Source organism: Cavia porcellus, unplaced genomic scaffold, assembly GCF_034190915.1.
Source record: "Cavia porcellus strain 051 isolate PalLab524CR breed Dunkin Hartley unplaced genomic scaffold, mCavPor4.1 scaffold_21, whole genome shotgun sequence".
Classification (NCBI taxonomy): domain Eukaryota; kingdom Metazoa; phylum Chordata; class Mammalia; order Rodentia; family Caviidae; genus Cavia; species Cavia porcellus.
This window is the reverse complement of record NW_026947504.1, coordinates 7357511-7382605: the sequence shown is the minus strand read 5'-3', so window position 1 is coordinate 7382605 and position 25095 is coordinate 7357511. Positions and strand designations below refer to the sequence as shown.

General features: G+C 43.0%; 1 protein-coding gene across 3 annotated transcripts in view; it reads left to right on the top strand.

Moving 5' to 3' along the window:
- Positions 1-2178: 2178 nt before the first annotated feature.
- Positions 2179-25095, top strand: part of Nrg2 (neuregulin 2) — a 190684-nt gene continuing 167767 nt past the window's right edge. For all 3 annotated transcript variants that reach the window (XM_063232192.1, XM_063232190.1, XM_063232191.1), the window contains exon 1: positions 2179-3080. In XM_063232192.1, coding sequence (XP_063088262.1) covers positions 2387-3080 — 694 coding nt within the window. In that variant the 5' untranslated portion in view covers positions 2179-2386. The remainder of the gene's footprint in view (positions 3081-25095) is intronic.

Below are 25095 nucleotides of genomic sequence, written 5' to 3'. Positions count from 1 at the left end.
ACAAAAAAAAAAAAAAAAAAGTTGCCTGTCTGACGGGAGATGCAGGTGCATTAACAGCTACTTGAAGTACTGCATGAAGAAGCGTGGCATAGTGGTGCATGCCTATAATCCCAGCGCTCCAGAGACTGAGGCAGGAGGCTCATCACAAGTTTGAACCCAGCCTGAGCTACAAAGTAAGCTCATGCCAGCCTTAACTGCATAGCGAGCTCCTGTCTCAAAAAGACCAAAAAAAAAAAAAAAAAAAAAAAAATTACCGCACGAGACAGTGCCATACTAGTATTATGCCTGAGGTTCAGAGTAACACAGAGAGGGAAGGGGTTAATTCCGTCCTATGCATGCATGATGATGGAAGTGGTGGTGTTTGTGTAGGAAGTGGGAGATCAGATATGATGCTGAGCTGGGTTTTAGGAAAAGAATAGTTTTCCAGGTAACAAGGTGGACTTCCTAGACATGAGTCATCACAAACAGAAGCACTCTAAAAAGCAGCACAATGAGCTGAAGAGCCTGGATAGAAGACTGGCTCTCAAGATACAGAACTGCTGAGCCGGGCCTGGAAGCTCACGCCTGTAGTCCTAGCACTAAGGAGCCTGAGGCAGGAGGATCATTGCGAATTTGAGACCAGCCTGGGCTACAAAGTGAGCTCAAGGCCAGCCTGAAATGCACAGCGAGACCCTGTCTCAAAAAGACAAAAAAAAAAAAAAATTAGAACTGCCTAAATAAACAGAAGGAGTCTGCGAAGAGCCTTGCTGAAGAGTCTGAACTTTACTCCTGACAAGTGTTGCTTGAAACATCACTCTGGTAGTGACAGGATTGGAGGTGGTCAGCAATAAGGCAAAAAGTGGCTCCTGGTCAGGAGGCTTTGCAGTTGTCCAGGTGACAGATGATGAGTACTTTGACTTTAAGTATTTGCATCAGAGCTGAAGAGGCAGGAGGTAAATTAGAGATTTTTTTTTTTTTTTTAGAAGATAGAGCCAAAAGAGTTGGTGGCCGATTGGATGAGGGAGAATAAGAGAAACCAAGGTACTTTCTGAAAAGGATTGGATGGTGGAGTGTAAAATGATGCCATTAATCATTATAGGGACATTGGAGTCAGATGTGAGAAATAATCCTGTTGGCTTTGGATATGTAGAGTTTGTGTCTTAGACAGGTAGGAGGAAAGTCTGGCTCCTCTTTCCCTTCCGGAATAGCAGTCCTAGCCTAAGTCAGACACCCTTGGGCCAGTTTCCTGTGGGGCCTAAAAAGGGGTAAAATTTTCAAAGACCTTGCTAGCGTTTCTCAGTGCCATAGCCTTCAAGTGTAAATCCTGAGTATTAAAAACGCTTGGGTTCCCACTGTTAGAATAGGTTATGGATATACTGTATTTATTAAAAATCGGACACTGACTCCAATGGAACAAATTCATCTGGCTCTTGAAAGCACTAGACTTTTTATAAAGAAACCATTTCTATCCAGGAGTCTCCACCCCCAACCACTTTCTGGCTCTCAACTGTCTCCCAAGAGCCCCTCTTCTTCCTTTGGGTTGATTTTAAAAAGAGAATGGGGCTGTACCGTGTGTAGCCTGGTTACCTCTGACTACTGGAGAAAACCTGAAATTTTGAGCACTGGACCCTTTTCTAGCCACCACCTCTGACCAACTAACTGTCTTCGACGCTGCCACAAGACTCCAGGTAGCTCCAACCCTTTACAAAACGACGAGGCTAGGATCCTCCCCTACCTCAACTTGAACATCTAGCGCTCACCAGGCGGTAGCCCGGCCGAGCACGTGGCTCCTCTAGGGGCTGTTTTGTTGAGGGTCCTCCCCTAGGGCGCTCAGGAGGTCGAGAGACTGGCGCGCCATCCTGGTCGTGGCCACCTCCCTGGTTCCTACGGCCGATGCCAAGGCAGAGGCACGCCCTGTGTCCCACTCCCACGTTCCTAGGATGCTGTCAGAACCCGTTCTCTCTTCTCCGCCCTCTCCTCACGCACTACCCCCCACGGTCAGGCCAATAAATCCCAAGAGCAAAGGGTGGCAAGATCCTCCCGCGCGCCCCTGCGGGCTTGAAGGCGAGCACTAAAGCAGCGCAGCCCTAAGCTTCCCCTGCAGAAGCCGCGCTCCTCACTAGCTCCGGGGGAAGAGGGGGCGCGAGAGAGCTAGTGGGCGGGCGTCCCAGCCTCCGCATCCTCCACCAAGTGCAGGCGCGCGGGGAGGGAGCGCTGCGTTGCGTTGCGCTGCGCATCGCGGCCCGCTCGCTGCCTGCCCCCTGCCCGAGCGGGGCCACCTCCCCGGCCGCCGGCGGAGGGCTACGAGGCGCTAACGTAACGCTGTTTCCGGTTTTCCAGCGGGCTCTGTTTCCCCTCCCAAGGCGGCGGCGGCGGAGTGGCGGAGCCCCCCAAATGGCCTGGCCAGATGCGGCAGGTTTGCTGCTCAGCGCTGCCGCCGCCGCCGCCACCACCACTGGAGAAGGCTCCGTGCAGCAGCCACAGCGACAGCAGCAACACAAGCAGCAGCAGCGAGACGAGCAGCAGCAGCGGCGAGAGAGGCAGCGGCAGCAGCAGCAGGATCAGGAGCAGCAACAGCATCTCCCGTCCCGCTGCGCCCCCAGAGCCGCAGCCGCAGCCCCGCAGCCCCGCAGCCCGGAGAGCCGCCGCCCGCCCGCGAGCCACAGCCGCCGGCGGCATGAGGCGCGACCCGGCCCCCGGCTTCTCCATGCTGCTCTTCGGTGTGTCGCTCGCCTGCTACTCGCCCAGCCTCAAGTCGGTGCAGGACCAGGCGTACAAGGCACCCGTGGTGGTGGAGGGCAAGGTCCAGGGGCTGGCTCCGGCCAGCGGCGCCAGCTCCAACAGCACTCGCGAGCCGCCCGCCTCGGGTCGAGTGGCGCTGGTGAAGGTGCTGGACAAGTGGCCGCTCCGGAGCGGGGGGCTGCAGCGCGAGCAGGTGATCAGCGTGGGCTCCTGCGCGCCGCTCGAGAGGAACCAGCGCTACATCTTTTTTCTGGAGCCCACGGAGCAGCCCTTAGTCTTTAAGACTGCCTTTGCCCCCCTCGACACCAACGGCAAAAACCTCAAGAAGGAGGTGGGCAAGATCCTATGCACTGATTGCGGTGAGTCGCCCCCTCCCTCTGCCAGAGGAAGGGGGAGGGGCGAGGTGGTAGAAAATGGGGGTGGGGCGGGGAGGTGCGGCAGGTGCCCAGGCCTGTCAGCGTCCAGCCGCTGGTGGGGGGGAGGGGGGCGCCTCCAGAGCGGGGCGACTGGCACGGGGGGGTGAGGGGGCTGGGGTTGGAGAGGAGGGTCAGGCGCAAAGTGTGCCAGGGGCTGGGGGGCGGGGGAGGCGCCGGCCTGTGCCAGCAGGGATCTGCGGCTGATGTATGGCATGTGGGGCTGGAAAGCTGCCATCATAGCCCAGTAGCGGAAGGAAAAAACGGAGAGGTCCGGGCAGTGCTGTCCTGAAGCTCAGTGAGTCAGGAGTGACCCTCGGAGGCCTTGGGCGCTCTACTCCCAAGGGCCTGTCTTGCCCAGGCTGGCAGGGTCTGCAGGAGCAGCTGGGCAGATTCCCAGGCGGTTGAAGGCCTTCGCTTACAAGTTCTCCTAGGGAATGATCACCCCCGCCCCCTCCTTCCTCCCTGAGGCTCGCTGCTCTGCTCATCCACACCGCTGGCGCAGGCAGAGTTGGACTTTTTCTGCTACTGTTTTCCGTCCTCCATGTGGCACCGGGTTTTGGGTTTTTTGTGCTTTTTTTTTTTTTTCTCTATCGTGATTGCCTGTCTTTGCTAAGTGGGTAGCCTTCTCCTTACCTCCAGGTTCAGTGAGCAGACGCCTTTTGTAGCGGTTCCTGGAGGATCTTACTAGGTCTTTTGATGATGATGATGATGATCATGATGATGAAATAGAGTAACTTCTGCTGAATGCCGTGAGTTCAGCTGTGACATCTTGCTGACTGGTTGTACTGACTGCATCTCTTTATCTTCATGATGGTGGGTGCTGCACAGGAATGCAGGTGATTAGAAACAAAACTGAAATCTGTGGATCTGGTACCCTGGAATGGGGTCTCCTGGGTCGTGTGAAAAGGCAACGAAACGTCAGTTTAAGAGCTTTTTCTTCGTGTCCCTCCATTCAGCACTTCTCAGGAAGGTATTTTAAACAGAATTGTCCCCTGGATGGAGTATTCACTGTTAGTCTGTCTTGTGCCTGTTCATACTGGGGCTTCATCTTGTTCTAACTCAAGCTAAACCTACAGCATTTGGAGTGACTGTGAGCTATGTAATCAATCACTGACTTGTAAATAGTCGTAGACTCTTACAGAAGTTCATATATATGTTTACCAGTTTACCAGCTGAATCTGGGTAGTGTAAACAGGCGCGAGTCACAAAATATGTGCAAACGGCTCACTGTAAGTTTTGTTAAACCCATCTTTTTAGATCAATGTTTTTGACTTTTGGAAGCTTCTCTGTCTCGCTTTTCCAAGAGGCAAATTTTAGGAGTTTAGTTGTGGGAGTATATCCAGGCACTATGTTAAGCTGTGATCACTTTAATGAGAAGAATTTTGGCAGTGTCTTAATAAGAAGGAAAAAGACTTTGGTGATAACAGCAATTTATGACTGATATTACGCTAAGGAATATTGTTGACTGCTTTTTAATGTTGATTTTATGTTCTGAAATGTTTTATGTGATAAGTTGAGACCAGTTAAGGATTTTAAAATTTTTATTCTGTTAAGTATTTTTCTGAGACCCCTTGGGGAGCTGTGGAACTCTACCATGCAGTGGAGATAGGTAGTAAAAACACTTACTGAACCTTATCCAAGGACAGCTTCTGATTTGGTTTTTGTTGAATTGTTCCTGAATATGCAAGTGCACAGCTTCAAATGATCCCTGGCCCAGGCCCTGAGGACCTGCTAGAGATTGTCAGGTAATCCCACAGAGGAAGGGGCTTCTCCTTTTGTCCCCCTTCTCCTACTTGCTTCTCAACATAAGCATGTCAGTTCCACCTTGTTTGCTTTAATTAGCTTTTGACAGCTTAACAATTGAATGCTGAGACACTGAAAGATCTGGGAGTCAGAAATACAGTCTGCTTTTAGGTTATGGCCTTCTCATGTTATTAAAATAGCATGTGTAGCACACTTCTCAAAAAGATAAATTTAGGACCGCAATCCCTGGTAAAGGGAAGGCCCTCACACATCATAAATTATCAAGCAGCAGGAATACCTATGACAGTAAATATTTTAGAATGCAGAACTATTGCTTTGAATTGATAGTGAATAAATAAATGTCTGGGGAGCTTTACATAAGGGAACTAGAAATCAAAGGGCATATTTCTGAGAGGAGATTTGTGGAAGTGGTGATAATGTGGTAGAAGAATATAAACCTATTTTCTACTATGTGGTTAAAGAAAACATAGACAGTAATGGTATATTAAATAGGGAAACAAAATCATCCTAACTAACCACAACACCTTCCTTGTGCTCAGCAGGAAGTAACCAACACATTCATTTTCTGTTTTCTATTCTAAAGAAAACCCTCTGGGCCACAGGGTCATTGAGAATGTTTTCTCCTTGGAGCATACTTGCCTATTGCAAAATAGGGAAACTGGCACTTGAAACCTGACATCCTGGCCGTTATGTTGAGCAACTGAGGTCGAATTGTTACTTTGTTTTGCCAGCTTCAGCTTTGAATGTGTCTGGGGTTTAGAGGTTTGGTTCCTGGGAGGTGATCAGAAAAGCTGTGTTTGGGGGTGGAAGGCAATACTTTGGGATTGTGTACCATATGTAGGAATATCTTGGGCTTAAAAGTTGACACATGCCTCGGTAACATCCATACAAGAGTCATATTGGACACCTTCTGAAGGTCCTCATGAATGACTAATTTCAACCGTGGAATGTTGACTTGAAGTCAAAGCTCTCAAGTGGGAAATGGTAAAGTGCTGTTGCTGGAACAGCGATACTTGCCAAAGGGGCATTTTTGCAGATCTAATGTGAATTATTTATCCAGAAATACTATCTCTGGTGGTCAAGACTTAACTAATATCTGTTCTAAGAAAACTGCATACTTGAAAGTGTTTTCTTTGCCTCATGGGAAGAAGAAGAAGAATTGGAAAGGCCTCACAAGGACCAGCAACTCCATGCCATGCTATAAAAACATCTATTCTGCAAATAGTCCTGCATTTTAAAAGATGGTTCCATATATTTTGGTATAATTACACCCTATCTTGTTGCTTTCTCATGTGCATGTTTCTGAGCTGTTTCCCTTGTTGAATAGTTGCAGTATATAGCTATATATGTATATATATATTTTTTCCTTTGGGATTTGCTGATTTTTAGTTTTCTAGTGTATAACATACAGTATTTTGTTTTTAAACATGGACAAGGTGTATATCCTGGAGAGCTTATGTTCTTTAGGATAGTTTTAAGTTAATTTGGCACCCAGAATCACATATTAGAGAAAGGTGGTTCACAAAATTCAGTATGGTAAAAGCAAATGCATATTTTTAAAATGCTGTTTATTTAAAGAATCTTTTCTTCCACAGCCAGCTGGAAACCCAGCTGTGCTGCAGCTTAAAGACGGGAAAGTGAAACTAGATTAGAAACTGACCAGTCCTGGTGGTAAAGAGGCAGTTTGGCGAAGGATTTGGGATTCAGTTGTCATCCTAAAGGCATTGTTTCTTGTAGAGGCTGCTTTCCTCTTCAGATTACAATTTTGGAGGGCAGAAACAATATCTTATCTTTGAGATCTTCTTTGTCCTGGTTCTCCTGTTTTCCTGCCCCACTCCCTCCTTCCTAGTGCGCTGTATTGTGCCTGGTGTACAGGAGGACTCTTCTAAGTGTCTTTTGAATAAAGTCAAGTGAAAAGTTCAAAAAGAAACCCTCTAAATTCATGATAAAACAATCTTAACTCTGATCTGAGACACAAAGTACTGTGTTGAAAAGCTGAGTTTGATGACAGCCTTTACCTGTCGCTATGGGAACACTTTTTCCGAAGAAGTCCTTATCAACTAGACTGCTTAAAACCACAACATGCCTAATCATTGTGCTGATTAGTGTTAATGGGATCTGAGCAATGGGGAATAGTTTTTGCTGGAGGAGAGTCACTTTTTTTTGTGGGGAGTGAGAGGGAGCAGGGAGGTAATAGTATCCCACCCCGAATTTAAATAAAAACAAAAAAACTACTTGAATTAACAAAGAGTTTGGGATCTAGGTAGGATGATATATGAACAGTCTATGTGAGTAGCTTCCTTTTGGCTTCCAGTCAGAGCAAGTGTGTTTCCTCTCTACCAACCTCTATTATGTAGGACATTTACACCTTATTTCCTAATAAAAATAAAATTGCAATTTTATTTTTGGATATGTTGCACATTTACATGGCTCAAAATCCAGAAGGTGCATAGGAATATGTGAAGTGTCCTTCTTAATCCTGTCCTCAGCTACATAGGTCTAAGGCAATTGTAAAATAACTGATTCTTGAAATGTGTATTTCTCAAAAAAAAAACCAAAATGTTTTTCAAAGTAGTCTTCTATTTTTCTTAACTAACAAAGAATGTTAATTTTGCCATTCATCTATTTTTATGTTAAAAACTTCCCAGGTGATACAATTGTTTTTAATCTCTAGCCCAAGGTCTTGACTAGTGAGGTCTTATTGTATCTGAGTCCTTTTTTTAAAATCTCGAATTATGTAATCAAAGGGTGCAGATATAATCTTTGGATAAGAAATGAAAATACGAATTTATTTTTCAGATATTTTGCCATTAAGTTATTCTCAACACTGAATTTTGTGAGTCTTGATTGGGACGCTTGAAGGAAAGATCCAAAGGTTTGTCCCTGAGATTTAGGAGCCATCCCAAGATTTGTCACTGTTACCCCTGGGCAACAGCTCCACTCATAAGGCAGTTCATACTTTTCACTGCTTGGTAATTTCACTGTAGTGTCCATGTAGGAAACCACAAGATCTCATAGACAAAAACAGAAAATTGTAGAGTGCACGACTGATTAGGTTCTTATCAGAAGCCAAAGACCCCAGTTACAAATGAGTTTGATTTGACCATGTGCTGATGTATGATTCCGGAAATTTAGCCCCCTGAAAATTGCTTTGAAATGTGCTAATAAGGTGACTGATTTGAACATAGTGTTTAAATTTCAGAGGATCAGGGAATTGCCATTTGGATAAGAAGGAAAAAAGTAAATGTGCAAATATCTAACCAGTAGGAAGTCTTAACCTTCTAAATCCTGTTGGCTTAGTGGCATTTGGTAATTCTGAATATTGATTTGGGAAAGGAATGGTGATATCAGTATCAGGGAAGTTTTCCCTGTGCAGCCTAAGAACTTATTCTTGGTCTTTCTTTTTAAAGCCTGAAGTGTGGTTAATATAATTTGCTCTAAAGGTAAAAGGAACCTACCTTTTCCCACCACGCTCAATTTTTAGTTTGGATGGATGGGTGTGGGATGAGTATTTTTGTCTTGTTTCTAGAGAATTAAGCCTCTCTGCCCACTTACTTTTTGGAATTTGTACATAGAAATAAATCTACTTTATGAATTTCAAAAGATGACATGGGGAGCTCTTTAAAAAACTGAGGAAAGTGGATGAATTGACCGTGGAAGTGCTAAATTGTGACAAGTTTGAAAAATAACTGTCTTACATGAAATTAAACTCTTTTAATAATGACAATCCACACAAGTGAATATGGCTGAGCTAGGGCACCATACAAGGCTCTAAGACTTTAAGCAAATACATAGGATGATTAAAAAGCATTAGGATAACATGAAAAAGACATTCCATATCCATGTAAGGAAAGACAGATTGAGGTCAATTGCTACTGATCAGTAGTGGTGCTTTCAATAATTATGAAACAAGGTGGAATTAAAGAACGTTTTTCTCAGGCTAGTTGCTGCAGGGAGAGAATGCCATTCCAACTCCAATCTTCGGTCACATTCCCTTCCCACTCTGTATAAGCAGTGAGAGCCAAATGGCCTCTCCGGGGACCTTCTCTGGGACAGAGGCCTAGCATCTCCAGAGCCTGACTGTGCTGCTAGTTTCTCAAGGATGGGCAGAATGTGATTTAATATTTCATTTCTCTTTGCAGAGGTTTCCAGAGTAGCTGAGGCACAGCTATCCTATGGGGTTTCTGTGTATTAGCACCATAGATGTGTCTCAAGATGTGATGGGTTTACCTTTTATTCTCTCTCTAGAACCAGAATCAGTCATTACTTTCTTTATCATTCAAAGATTCCTTGCCTATCTATTAGCCCACCTGCCCCTTTCCTCCTTGACTTGTTTTATAAAGACTAAGGCTCTGTCTTTGCCCACTAGGCTGATATGTTTTGCTTGATTTCGATCTTGATATTGGTCCAATGAACAGAAGCCAAGATGAACGAATGCTTCTCAGAATTGAATCAATGGAAGGTCATCACATGCCTGACTACCTAATTAAGAGCATGGAAAAGTCATAATAGTTATCTCCAAATGAATCTTGCACACATCACTAATTCTATTGTGGTAAGCGATGCAAATTGGTATTCCAAAGGCCCAATTGTTTGTAAAAAGCTTTCTTTTAATTCCTTCGTTTAAGAAGTTTTGCTTTAATAAGTATTTGAATATGTACTTTATGTAAAGAAATAGATACTTTGGGAGAAATCGGTACTTGAGGGGAGTTGCCTCAGACTTATCATCATTGAATTTACAGTTTAGGAGTAGAAAAGTGGAGCAGCACTTCAGTCTAGATTATGATAAGTCCTGTAACATATGCCAATACAGAGCCTTTGGGAGGAGAACGGTCATAAAGAAAAGAAAGATAGTACCTGGTTAAGGGATTAGAGAAAATTTCTTGGAGATGTAGTTTGAGATGAGTGAAAGAGGCAGACAAGGTAAGAGTGGTTTGGGGATAAAGAGAGATGAATCAACTGATTAAATCAGTCCCATGCAGAGAAAGCAGCATTCTTGGGAGAAGAGGGGCATATTTGTGGTTGACAAAATAGCAAGCAAAGAGAGAAAAGGGTAAGGAGGCTGGAGAAGTATTTTAGGGTGATAGTTTCACTAGTCTTAAATACTAGACTGATAAGATTATTTCTAATTATGTAAGCCGTATTTGAAGTTTTAGGATAAACACAGCTTATTAATGTTTGGTAGTTAACTGGTGAATGAGGCTTTTACACATTTTGTTAACTTTTCCCTTAATGTGTCATGTTTTTTTGGATGCTATTATAAATGATATTGTTCACTTAATTTTATTTTCTAGTTACTCTTGCTAATATAGCAGTCCCTTAGTATTCAAGAGGTCCTGGTTCCAGCACCCATCATGAATACCAAAATCCACGGATGCTTAAATCCCCTTAAATAAAATGTAGCATTTTCATATAACTTACATCCATAGTCTCCTATAAACTTTAAATCATCTCTCTGTTACCTGTGATTCCTACTGCAATGTAAATGCTGTGTAAATGGTGTTTAGGGGATAATGACAAGGAAAAAGCCCATAGTTTTCAGCCCAGATACAGCTGTGATAGTCTATTGGTAGATGCAAACCCAAAGAGAGCAAGGGCTGGCAAAATAGAATCAGATAATTTTTCTTTTGATTTATTTTTGTAGTGCTGTATTAGGCAAATGTTCTGCAATGAGCATTTCCTTTTTTAAATGCTCCTTTCCTTTTTTAAATGTTGACTTAATACTATGTGACTTTAATAATTCACTTATTAGTTGTAGTAAATGTTCTTCCTTTTATTTAAAAATTTTTTTTGTAGATTCTTGGGGCCTTTCTATGTTGCCAGTAGGGGGAAATGTTTACTTTTTTCTTTCTAATTGTTTCATCATTTATTTCTTTTTCTCTCCTTATTGAACTGGTTAAGACTTGCAAGTACAATGTTGAAAAGGTATGATGGGAGCAGACGTCCTTTTCTATTTATGAGGGAAAGCATTTAGACTTTCACTGTTGGTTATGATGTCAGCTAATGACTTTTCAAATAGATGCATTTCCTTTAATGGAAGTCTGCTATGTCAGGCGTGGTAGCATGTGCCCGCAGTCCCTAGCACTCAGGAGGCTGAAGCAGAAGGATGGCTGTGAGTTTAAGGCCACCGTGGGCTACAAAGTGAGTTCAAAGTCAGCCTGAATTGCATAGTGAAACCCTGTCTCAAAAAGACAGGAAGAGAAAGAGGAAGAAGAAGAGGAAAAGGAAGAAAAGAAGAAGAAGAAGGAGAAGGAGAAGGAGAAGAAGAAGAAGAAGAAGAAGAAGAAGAAGAAGAAGAAGAAGACTGCTAAATCCAGTGTGATGTGTAACCGCTTGGAGTCTATACTCAGATGGACATGGGCTTGAAAATAATTGTTTGAATTTCCCAGATGGGCAATGTTGGGCAAGTTATCATCTTAGTTTTCTATAAATGGAGATGATGTTAATAACACTTAATAGTATTGCTGTATTCAATGAGATAGTGCATAAGTATTTTTCAAAAGTTCACAATGGACATTGTTTTCCTTAGTTTCACAAATAAGAAGAGTAAGATCCATACTCCATCACGCCTGTTTCAAAATTTCAACATGGCTGTGGGGTAGAACAACTTTTTCAGTCCTGTCAGGCCTGCACTTTAACTTTAGCCAGACTTAGTTTGCATTTTACACTTGTCAGGAAGAATCGCTGAAAGTCCCTGGAAGATGGGGTTTCCTTATTTTCAAAGAAAGCAAAGTCTCTCACTCACTCTGGTTTGATTTGGGGGTTTCCAGATTCAGGGCTGAGCTCACACTGAATCATTTATTCTCTTTCCTTGCTTCTCTACTGATTTGGGTCTGGTAGCTGCCCATGATTTAAAAAAAAAAGTAGTGATAAGGTCTTGTAAGAGGTGATTATTTTTAGAGTTTGTGGGGTTTTATTTTTACTTTAATTTGTCATTTTATTAGTAAATGTTTATAATACATGATAAATATGTTCACCATGGAATTTACTTTAATTTTAATTAGCTAACTGACATGAACCTGATTAAAGTGTGAAATTTTGCTCTTCATAAATGCTTGTAGGACAGAGACTGTTGGTTTGGGATCTTCTCTCTTTGCTGGGTTTTGCTAACTCTCTGGTGGTTGGCTGACCACAAATCCTCTGACCTTAAGAAGTATTATTCATTTTTTCTTGTTCTTAGAGTCAGTATTTATGGCCTGTATTATTGATGTGACACTAATCATTTGGTGCTACGCATTGTCTACTGTCCTTTGATTAATATCTTATCTTTTTCCCCAGATTTGGGACAGAAACTTAAAATATGAGTAAGTAAACATTTGAGTGCTGGCTACTGCTGAGTAAAAAGGCCGCAATGAGCCCGTTCAGTTCTTCTGTCCACTACTTTTGTTCTAGACAACTGACAGAATCTCTCAAGTGATGGCCCAGCACCAGGGACTAGATGGAAAGTGTCTTCAGGGATTTTGAAAAGAGCAGAATTTTGCTTCTCAATCATGTTTTAGTTAGTTTTTTTCATTAGTTCATAGTTTCTTCCTTTTCTTACAGTAATTCTCTTTTTCTGAGCTGTAGAATTTCTCTGGGTAGTCTTCCTCACAGATGTCAATATTTTGGTTTGTATTTCCTTTCTGTCTTGGTTAGTGAGCATTCTGCAAAATTTACCAGTTTCACTTGACACCTGAGACTTTTTTTCACTTTTTATTTTATTGGTACATTTTAATATAAAATGATAACATTCATCGTAGGGACTTTGCACCTGTATGTGATAGTCACCTGAGAGCTTTTCATTCTGGTTTTCATTAGAGTGTCCAGTTGTACTCTATTAATCTAACCTGTTCATGCTTCAGGGTGAATAACTGAAGAAGAGGTTTGACCAGGTTCCATTTCTGTAGTAAACTGAAATCATAAATTTGGAATGGCTGCACCTTTTTGTCTAATAGATATCTGAGAGGCTTCTAGAAGTACAGGTTCTTAGGTCATTGTTTTCTTTGAAAGAGAAGATGGTGGGAACCTCATGTTACTTGCTAATGGGTGTCATGGTTTATGTTGGTGGCCCCCGGGCCTCATGCGTTTGCATTGTTCATTTGTGATTGGTTCATTGTCTAGCGCTTGGATTGATGGTGTCAGTGCTACACCCACCTAGGGGTGGAGCCAGCATGCAATGCAATGGCTGGAAGAAGGTGTGTCTCTCTCTCTTGCCAGTATCCATTTGTTGTTTGCAGCCTCCATGAACTGCAGCCCCACCACGCCACCCTGCCTTGGAGTCAGCTGAAACCTCCAAAGACTGTAAGAAATAAATCTTTCCTTTCCCAACTTGGGCATCAGGTATTTTGTCTCAGCGATGAGTAAAAAGTAACGAAGACAATGGATATCCTTTGGCATGTCCATTCTTTCATTCTTTCCTTGAAATGAGGTACTTTCTCCATACTTGCTTGGTTGAAGTACTGGGTGGAGGAGGTGGTGTGCAGGGTTCTCCAGATGGAACTGTCTTCCTGAGAACCGCTAGCCATGACTTTGCTGGAGGCACTGGCACTTGATCTCCTTGAGCCCGGGTCCCTTCCACTGGTAACTATGGCCACAGGTATAATTTCAATATGGCATGTCATGCACGTGCTTAGACCCTGATGAGTTTCACAAGCACAGCCTAATTGATAATTGGGTAGCTTCACTTTAGAAAGGAGGGTTTATTTACTGTTAGAATGGAACAGATTAGGTAGATGTCTGTCTGAATCTGTCTCTGGGTGAGAGAACACAGCAGGCCTGCAACCACAGCAACTTTCCCCCAATTGTTGGTTGATTTGATTTCAGGGAAAAAAATACTGAAGAGAAGAATTTTTTTAAAAAGGAAAGAGAGGAGTCTCAGACTATGACATGATCCATTTTTCACAGAGCAAACCAAGGCCCATAAGTAAAATTTCTTTCAAAAAGAATAGCAGGCTTCCCTACTTCTCTTAGTTGGTTTCTTCCCAAGGGTTTTGCATCTGAGATCCTCTTACCTGAGGCTCCACCTCTCCTACCTCTTCCTGTCTCACTTTGCACTTTCCTGCTTGGACTTGCTGATTTACTCACACTTGTCATAAATGCAACAGTCACTCCTCATCCCCCATTTCCAAGAATCAGAAAAATCTCCAGAAATTTCTAGTACGAAATTCTCCACCCTTTCTTGGACTTCAGTATGAAATTCTCCACCCTTTCTTGGACTTCAGTATGAAATTCTCCACCCTTTCTTGGACTTCAGAGCTGACAGACCCAGTAGGGAAAGTAGGATCAAGGCTGGAGTAGGATTAAAGTAGAATCACATCTAACAGATCTGGCTACAATTCTTCCAGGTTGGGTTCTTTTGGACAAAATGTGAAGTTTTTCCAGGAAGGCCTCTGTCGTATTTCCAAGTGTTATCTCAAAGGGACTACAAAGAAGTCTAGTGAAATTTAGTACTTAAGTTATCTTGCCAAGTACTAACAGGGATCCTTTCCCAGTGGTACCTCTAGGGCCCAGCGCAGGTGGTTCGTGCTAATTCTGAGAAATCCCTAAGAAGTGGGAGTGGGTGGTGTTACCCTCTGGGCAGAGTGAGATGCTGCCTTCTGTGGGAGAAACCCTTTGCTGTTGTGAAATAATTGAATCTGTAGGTTGAGGAGGCACATGGGTGCTATCTTTGCTTCTCACTGTATTAAATACCCAAGAGGGATTCCACTGTATGTGACGGCTGCTCAGGTAACTGCAAGAGCAATGGGAGTAGGCCCTGATGCCATTGGGAATATGTCCATATCTTGACCACCTTTACTCCCGAGGCCACCTGCATCACCACAAGGTGTGGGCGGTAATGGTGTGGCCACAGGGCCTCTCTACAAGTGTTCTGCCCAGAGCTTATACAGAGAGAAATAAAAGTCAAAATTGTTGATTTGTATTGCTTCTGTGAGGGGATCACTTAAAATTTTAGTGCATACTAGGAAGCTGTGTCTAAAAGAAAAAATAGCCTGATCTGGTAGAAGTGAGTGCTGTCATTGTAAGAAGAAGAATTGAAAAGGGCAATAGTGTTGCTCTGTCCACAGACTCAGAGAGTAATCTAATGGATATTACTGTCCACACACTGGTACAAAAATTGCTCTCTTTGGAAGGTTTGCTACTAAGACTTGTGCGCTAGGGGGTGGGCCTCGTGGCTGGCTTGCTATTGACCTGGTCTCCCTTAAAGACAAGCTAGTTTGTGGATCCTGCTTGAGTTCCTCCAGTGCTGTCATCAACACAGTATTTGGTTTTTCTGGTGTATACTTCACATGCTTCTTTCTCCTCCTGCCCCATGCCTTTTGGGTCATTCCATCATGGGTTCTTCTTCCTTTGGCCACCTTGTAAAAGATGCGGTCCCAAAGAGCTGTGCTCGATTCTCTTCTCAGGTTATGTAATCTGTTTTGAAAATTTCACCTATATCCAAGAGAGTGGGTAAGCCTATGTGCAGTAGCGCTGGCTTTTGACTCAAGCATTTCTTTCTCTGTGACTTACCAGTCATATCAACTTGGACAAGTTAATCAACCTCTGTGCAAAACTGAAAAATGGAGTTAGTAATGCCTCCTCTTAGCATATGGTAGGACTTGGTGAGTAATTCAGTTCGTGTGGAGTGCTGAAGACAGCACCTGCTTGGAAAAAACATTTAATGCAGACTAGTTGCAGTCACTGCTACTGTTAAGTGTTAGTGGACAGCAGGTGGTTTTGGCTTCAGAATGACCATTATCCAAACCCTATCTCTGTTTCTTCTTAGCTATGTGAACTTGGGGAAAGTCCCTTAATTTGACTGAGTTCTAATTTCCAGCTGCCTGTGGCGCGTATTGTTTCATTTATCTGTTGTCACATAAAAATATACCTCAAAATACGATGGAGTAAGCCAGCAGTGGTTATTTCTTTTTTTTTTAATTTTATTTTGAAAGTGGTAAAATACAACAGAAAAAGACAGAATAAAGCCAACTAAGATCATACAGTGTACAGAACTTCACAGCAGGTTACCGGGATAACAGTAATAGGTATCAGAGTATATTTTGTTATCTTTATAACAGTTGTTCTTTCAATCACGTATATCAAAATGAGATGAAATACAGAACATTATAGAACTTACCAAATAGAATATTGAATAGAGCAGTACCATTAATCAGAATAGAGCAAAACAGTAATAAAAATATTTGCCTTCAAAGAGATGGTAGAAGGAAATCCCCCTTATTTTCTATGGTCAACCTCCCAGGATGCTCAGATTTCTGGTTCCCATTTGCTAATGGGGGGGACAGGAAAAGGGGGGTAGGGGAAGTGGGATGTTTGATTCTAGGTGTGCATCAGTAGATTCACTATTGCTTAGGAGCGAGGCAGGCTGGTTGTTTGGTTTCACAGCGTCTTAAGTTCCAACATGGTGCGGATCTCAGGAGCTGCTGGTGGTTCTCCCCCGGAAGGGCCGCAGTCTGCCACACCAGCAGTGTTTATTTCTTACAGTCTCCCGAAGTTCTGGGGCCTGAGGAACTCAGTTAGTAGGTTTAGTGTCTTTCTGGTGGTTAGATGGCAGCTGGACAGTCAGTCACTGAGCTGGGTGGGCCAAGGAAAGTTTTAATGTGTCTTCTCCGACATACCCAGCAGATGCTGTCAGTTGCCTTTCATCTGGGAGTTTAGCCGGGGCTGAGAGCCAAAGACTTTGCCTGGGTTGCCTCGCTGCAGAGTGAGCATCCCCAGAGAGGGCCAGGCAAAAGCTATATTGTCTACTGTGACCTGGCCTCAGAAGCCCCATAGCATCCCATTACAATATTCAGTTTGTTCGAAGAAAGATACTAAATCCTGACCAGACTTAAGAGAAGATATACACTTTGCTTCTAGATGGAAGGAATATCAAAGAATTCGTGGACAGTAAGTTCTGTTCTCTGGCAAAAACTACAGATTTTCTTCATGCATGAAAAATGCACTCATCCCCACCTTGGTCACCCCCTCACCCCAACTTCAAAAGAAGGTCTCATTTATTATGGAGTCAGGCGCAGGCTCAGAGGTCAGGTCCGACACGTAGATGAGGGGTGGGTGGAGAGGAGGTACTGCTAGTATGGTTGCTTGAGTCCAGCAAGTTTAGCACTGGTCCTCTTGTTCTAAAGACTGGGACTAACGTGAGAAACTTTCTTCCCCTCACCCTGAAAACAGTACTGAGACAGATACAGGAGAACTGCCGTAAATGGCTCCTTTTTAAAAAAGCATGGCAGTGGTTACATTTTGAAATGATTTTTTTTTTCTTGCCAGGGATATGGCTCAGTGGCACAGCACCTGCCTGGCAAGCGTGAAGTTCTGAAGGGGGAAAAAAAGGTTATTTTGAGACAGGGTCTTGTTTTGCAGTTCAGGCTCGTTTTGAATTCACTGGGTAGCCCAAACTGGCCTCCAATTTTTGGCCATCCTCCTACTTGAACCTCCCAAGTGCTGGGATTACAGGTATGCATTACTGTGCCTGGCAATTTTTAAATTTTAAAATTTGAAATAACTACATACCTACAAGAAATTTGCAAAAATAACAAAGCATTTCCAAATACGCTTTGCCCAGCTTCCCCAAATTATACAATGTACAAAATTATCAAAACCAAGAAGTTAATTCTATTCCTGCAATACTATTAATTAATCTATAGATGTTATTCTACTTTGTCAATTGTTTTACTAATGGCCCTTTCCTGGCCCAGGATTTAATCTAGGCTCCCACACGACCCATCCTGGTCTTGTCTCTTTAGTCTTCTCTCTGGGGTAGATGTTTCCACTGAGAAGGGGGAATTAGTTGCCAGTTCCTAGAAGATACGAAATTTATTTATTTATTTTTCTATTTTTTGTTCTATTGAAAAAAGGTAAAACAACTTTATGATAAAATAATAGAAATAACAATAGTTAATGTGTTGCATATTGTCAGAAGATACGAAATTTAACCAGGTGTATAAGTAGGGCTACTGCCTGTAAATGATGCTCTACTGTTCTTGCTTCTATGCTATGGGCTCCTGGTTCTTCCCTCTGAGTTAGCCTTCTTTTTATATAAAATGTAAACTATGTGTGCAGCTAAGTAGTTTCTGCAACCTGCTGCCTCTTGTAGTTGTAGCTTTGAGTCCAAGCTGGTTGTGTTCCTGCTGGTACAATTCTTTCTTAAAATGTGTGGTTTTTTTAGTGAAACTTCTTGGCATCCACTACACTAAGCAAAAGCCACATCCTTAACTCTCTTCAAGATAAACTCTTCCGTATACCGAGTGCCCTGTGAGGCTGCTGCAGGACAATATACTTGAGATTAGTCGCAGGATCTGCAGGATACATCCTTAAGATCCATGATGGTCTTTTGTTAGTCAAGATTCTTTGTGACACTGTATTTGATCTTTCAAATCAAGTGTCTTATAAGTCAAAATACCTTAAACTGAGCACAGTGTCTTTTTACCATATCCTGTTCTATTTAGGACATTCCCATCTATTTAATCTCCCAGGCTATTACACATGTCAGAATCATCTCCAGCTCTTTTGTCACCTTATCCCTTACACACTGTAAATTGACAAATCATGACAGTTTTTACTGCTGCTAAATCTCTTCAATCCGGTTCTTTTCATTCAAAATGTTGTATCTGAGTGCTGTATCTCACCTACACTACCGTAGTAGCCATGCATGAAATTCCTTTCCTTCAGAGACTGTTCTCTTTCATCCCACCCAGGGGTCCCACTGACATCCCACTGTCAGTGGGGTAAAGTGAAACTCTTTACAGGACGCCCGGCTTCCCATAACTTGGCCCCTGTCTGCTTGTAAGCCCTTAGCCTACTCTTGCACACATGCTTTCTGTCATAGGCAAATCATACTGCTTGAAAATTCCAAACAAATTGTACATTTTTCTTCTTTGTGCTTTTGCTCATTCTGTGTCCTTTTCTTGGCATGCCTCTCCTTTCCTACTCAATTTCCAGCCTCCTCATTTTCCAGGCTCATCTCAGATCCCACTTCTCGCAGCGTTTTCCGATCCTCTGTCAGAATGAATTGTGGCACCTGTTTGTCGCCGTAGCAGTTCAGAGCCCTTCTCTAAGCTGGGGGAGGAGAACAGCATGTGGATGGACCTCCACTCTGTGGGTGTCTTCAGTGCAAGAGAGACCTGTGCCAGAAGATGCATGTTATTTATCTTTTTGTGTCTTGCTTAGGTTAGATGGCTGATAACTGCTTGGTGATTTGAAGAGAATCACTTTAGGATTTTACTTAGGATGAAAACTGGCCACTAATAAGCCTCTGTCTCATGGAAGATCAGGCTGTAATATATTGGTAGGTATATGAAACTAGTTAAGGCAGTTACTATAGATGGTAGTTGGGGAGTGGTTATAAAGTGCTATGTTGGCCAGGAATCAAACTCAGGACCTTATGCTTGCCAGGGAAGCGCTTATGCCACTGAACTATATCCCCAGCCTGTTGTTTGTTTTTTCAGACAAAATCTCTATGTAGTTCAGGCTGGGCTTGAACTCACTGTGTAGCCTACATTGGCCTTGAACTCAGAAATCCTGCCTCAGCCTCTTGAGTACCGCACACCTGGCTCAAAGTCTTTACTATCATTGTGGGTTTTTTAAACTATCATTGTTGCTGTTGTTTATATTTATAAACATCAAATCCCTGATATCTAGGTTAAAGCCTATGTTTTCTTAGCTTCAAGATGGAAATCATCTTGAAAATTCTGTTCAGAAATGGGAAAGCTTAGTGAGTTTATACATCACTGTTTCCCTATGTGCTTCATGGTGGTGCCTACAATAGATGCCCAATAAACGTGAGTGGAGGGGGAAATAAGCAAAGAACTGATTTCTTCTATAAGACACCTATGTGTGCTCACGGCGGCTATTCAAAATCAGCCCAGCTGAGTGCGGTGGTGCACACCTGCTGTTGCAGGACAATGGGAGGTCCACAGGTTGGAGTAGAGATATAGGAAGACAAAATTAGGAAAGCAGAACTGGACCAGATTAAAGAGGGTCTCTAGAGCAGACACAGGGATATTTGATCTGGTTCAGGAAGTGAGAGGGTGCCATTGTAGGTACTGGAGCGGAGATATGATACAGAGAGGAATGTTTACAAATACTTCATACCCACAAGTTAGCATGTACTGGAGTTAGAGAGTAATTGTTGCAGCTATTAGAGGATCATGAGCCCAGGAGTTTAAGGCCAGCCTGGACAAGACAGCAAGATGACTAAAAAAAAAATATATGTATATATATAAAAAACTGATAAGTTGAGTGAAGGCTTATTCAGCACAAGTGATTTATCCAAGGTCCTCCGGCTACTCAGAACTTCCTACTTGGCTGAACAAATGTGTAGACAGTGTGACCGGTGGCAAGTAGATGACTGATCTGCAGTCTAAATTGGGCAGTCAGATGTTACAGCACCTTCTTTAAGGTCCCTTGGACTAGCAAAAGAGTTGGGCTCATCCCTGGGTGAGGAAGAGGAGGGCCCTATCAGTTGTTTTGTCTGAAGTGATGAGAAACTTTCCTGGAAATCTGCCTCCCCAGCTCCAGTCTGAGTGACTGCTTTCTGTATGACCCAGTGTAGGTTGAACTCACATTCAAGGCTTTGTTTTCAGCAAATTTTAGTTTTTTTCTTCTGCTTTGAAGACCAGTGGGCAGAGAGTTTAAAGCCAACTAGGTGAGTGATGTGGCATCGAAATGGAACCTGCACGGGTTTAGTTTTTCTTTGAAAATTTTAGCAAAATTCTAGGCTGAGAGACACAAGATGTGTGAAGTCCTAAAGCTAGACTTCCTCTGTATTCCATTCTGAATATCAGACCCAAGCTGTTTCTGCGAGTCTGTGATTATGATTATTGGATGGGACGGATTGGGGCAATTTAGGAAGATGATGGGGGCCTGACCTCCTCCAGCCTTTGAAATCCATGAAGGAGGGAGAATGGGGACATGATGGATAGTTGATCAAAAAAATGGGCAGTATCCCTCTTAAATTAGGACAGCTGGCTCAATGATAAAATTGTTTTACTCTGGTCCTAACTCTCTGGACCAGATGCTGAAATAACCCTTGACACTGTACAGCTCTCTTGTATGGGATGGAGGGCTACCTCCTCACTTTGCTCTTGAACAGCTGTGAATTCATCCAGGAAAGACACAGTACTATTGAAAGAGGGGGCTTATTGGCCCATGCACTGAATTCTAGGAAAGGGGAAGATTCCATTGACAGTTTGGCATCTGGCTGGATTTTTGCTTGTCCTGGAGGTTCTGTACCTTGCTGGTTTTGGTAGGACCAATTCAAGGTGACCTCCCTGCATGCCACCGATAGAAGAGCTGCCTGCCTGATCTCTCTGATATTCCTGAGGAACTGATTCTGCTACAGAGCTGGGTGAACCATATGGCAGCCTAGATAACAGGGATTGTTGGCGTTTGTCAACAGAGAGAGCAGGCTTTTTGGCTATAGCAAATTCCCTAGGTAGAGTTGCCACACCATCTGTGATCATAGCATATAGGATCAGCTGGGTGGGGATACAGCTCTGTTCTCATCTACTTCCTGCCTCCAAAATAAAGGGAGAGACAGTTCAAAAATCAAATGTTGGTTAATGGATTTTTAAAAAAAGCTTTTTGAGGTATTTTCTTTAAAGTATGCTAGGGAGGTCTAATAGTTGCATATCTTGGTTTTGAGGGATTTATGATTGAGATGGAAATATAAGATTAACAAGTAATATAAAGCAAAAGATATATCATAATTGCACAAAGGTAAAATAGACCATAGAATTCAGAAAAAAAGAAATATGAATTGGGGCTGGAAAGTCTCAAGGAGAGAGTTAGGACTAGAGGTTAGCTTTAAAGAATGAATAGATTGAGAGGCTTTAGGAGGTTGGGGAAAGGGTGCTAGGAAAACAAAAACAACACAACAACAAATGAAAACAACAACAAAAACTCAGCATGAACAGAGGTAGAGACAAGTAAGATTTCCTTGCGACAGTGAGGAGGTAGGAGGTCCACAGATTGGAGTAGAGGTATAGGGAGATAAGATTAGGAAAGCAGGATCAGGACCAGATTAAAAGAGGGTCTCTAGAAGCAGACAAAGGAATATTGAGACCTGATTCAATTGAGACCTCAATATTGAGGTGAGCGGGTGCCAGTGTAGGTACTGGAGTGGAGATATGATACAGAAAGGAATGTTTACAAATACTTTGTACTCACGATTCAGAGCGGACTGCAGTTGTAGAGGGATCCCTGTTCTGCAGATTAAGGAGGTAGTTATAAAGTCCTAGAAGCCACAGAAACTGTGGGAGGAGGCAGGTAAACCAACAGTTTTCTTTCCAGAATTTGTCTTGGAATGAGCTCATGAGCTGAGTAACAAGCATGAAGGAGAAAAAAGGGTCAAGGCTTTGACCTTGGAAAGCTGGGAATAATGGTGCCACTAATGAAAATAGAGACATTATAAATAAAAATAATTTTAAAGGGGAAAATGATGAGTTTGGCAAAGGTTTTATTTATTTAACAAATACTTATGTCATATTTGTTATGTGCTTGGCACTGTTCTAATCACTTTCTAAATGTTAACTCATTTAGTTCCCACAATAACCATGTGAAATAAATATTATTATCCATTTTATTACAAAGGGGAAAACTCAAGCAGAGAGAGGTTAACAATTTGCCCAAGATCATAAACCTATAAATAGCAGGGCTGGGATTCAGAACCCAGGTCATCTATGCTGAGCCCCTTCTTGTTGGTGGGAGACTCATGTGGAGAAACAGTGGCTAGGAGAGGTCAAACACTGTTGGGTGCTTCTCTGCTCATAAGGCTTTGCAGAAAATATAGAAATGAATATGACATGGGCATGGCATCAAGGAGTTTGTGAAGATCTAGACTCAGAATGACATTTGCTACTAAGGATGAATACTAAGTTATATGCTACAAAAGAAGGTGGCAGTGAGGGAGAGAGGGAGAGCCATGCAGACAGGTGCAACCTCAGCCCACCTAAGAGGGTGAGGCAGGTGGATCACAAATCTGATTTCAACCTGAGCAACTTAGTGAAATTCTGTATCAAAACAGAAAAGGGCTGGAGCATAGCTCTCAGTGTAGTATGTGCCTAACATGTGTGAGACCCTGGACTTGATCCCTGGTATCCCCCAACCAAAGGGGGAAGGAGGGAGAAGACAAATATACATCTACGTAGAGATATCAGAAATGACATAAAGGAGAAGGAGATGGAATTATGGAAGGAGCCTAACAGACCAATCCAGTGGTATTTTGGTAGTTGATAGTAGGGCAGGTCATTCCTGGCAGAGATGAAAGTTTAAATGAAAACATGGCAGAAATAAAGTTCCAGGCCTGCTTTGAGACTAGCACACTGCACCGTGCCTATCTCAGCACCCAGCTCTGCATGCCTGAACTCGAATGGGAGGTGGTTTTAGTTAGGCTGCAGCGGGAAACCTGAGTTGGACCAGCAGAAAGAAGAAAAGGCTGGGGCTCTCTTATGAAGAACAGGAGCCAGAGTTAGAGAATGAGACTGGATACAGAAACTTAGAAATCAGTGACAGAGAAATAAAGAGGGGGTGGTTACTGCCAAAAGAGCAGAGACTCCTGGAGAGGTGGCTAGAGGCAGGAAACGGCTGGGGGCTGAGGAAAGTCTTCTTGGTTTATGTATACAGATATCCAGGCTACTCTTACTTCAAGAAGGGCCTAATATTCCCTAAGGAAAGGCCTGTTAGCTTTTGGGCTGCAGCTTGTTCTTTTCTCAGGGTAGACCACTCCTGGCTCTCCACATTTGCCTTCAAGTCTCGCAGTATCCCGTGGTGGATGGAGTTCTTCTTGTTGCCTGTATATTCAAGAATCCCAGGGTGCTTCTGCTTGGACTCAAGAAAAAATTAGGCTGCACTCATGCAGTTGGTGCAGAAGTGATATTTCAGGGCATCATGGGTTTCTTGAAAGGTATGGAGCAAAAGTAAGACTGTTAGGTCATAGGCGGTAGCTTCTTGGGGACCACTCCAATATTCCATACCCACCCTATTTCTTAAAGGATCTTTCTGAGGAAAACAGTGATGAGTGTAGCGAGAAGTTAAAAACACAGAGGTCAGGGATTGCCTGTGGAATTATTTGTTGATAGCTCTAACCTCAGGCTTAGGCGAGAGACGTCAGTTTAAACTCCAGTTTGCCGTTTCCTAGTTCTATGGGTTTAGGATGACTGACCTTTGCAAGCCTGATTTGTTAACTGTAAAACACAGCTAAGAATATTTGCTTTTCTTACTTAACAGGAATATTGAGAGGATCAAAGGAGATAATGTCCATGAAAGAGCTTTGAGATTGCACAGTGCATGCTGTGATTATTCCAGATACTAACCAGTGTGCTTATTCTTAAAGATTAGAGCTCACTCAGTGCCTTTTGCATAGCCTAGTCATAGTCCTACAAAGACTTTCAGAGCACCATCACAGAGAGAGTGTATGAGGCAGAGGATAGAACATTTCCCCAGGCAGACATAGCCTGATTCATTGGCTCCAAAATGCACTCCTCACCGCTCCCCACCCCCACTCTCATATTTTGACATCTTGAAAGTTTGACTGTGCCTAACAATAAGATGCCATAGTGTATATGATGGAATAAGCTAACTCTTTGAAGGCAGGTGAACCACATATGCAGACTTTCCTTTTTCTACCCTGAAAAGCTATTAATGTCAACCTTTGTGAGCAGGAATCTTGCTGAATGCCTCAGACCCTTTTGCTGCCTCAAGAAGTGTGGGACTCAGTCTTGAGCATCTTGCAGTGTGTCATGGTCACTCTTTTACTGCACTGACCCCTCAAATAGAATATTGACTTAAGCATATGTATTCTGATCTTGGGACATAGCTTGTGTATTGACTTTTTTAAAAATGTCTTTAATGACAATTTTGTCATCATTTCCTGCTGCCTCCTAAAAGTGGAAGGCAAGATGCATCTGAGGGAACAGATAGTTTATACTGTCTGGGGTTTGACTGTTTGGAGCTATGGGTATTAGTGAGGAGCTGAATCCCCTTCCACTGCCCAGTAAATCCCTAAATCTAACTCTATAAATGGCAGAACAACCAACCAGCACCCCACCACTCTTCTCTTTAGGATAAATTTGGTTCTTGTTTGCTTGTTTGTTGTTTGTTTCACTTTGCAGTGCAGGATGGTTTTGAATTCACTAAGTAACCAAGGATGCCTTTAAACTCAAAATGACCCTCCTGCCTCGGCCTTCTAAGTGCTGGGATTACAGGTATGCACCACCACACC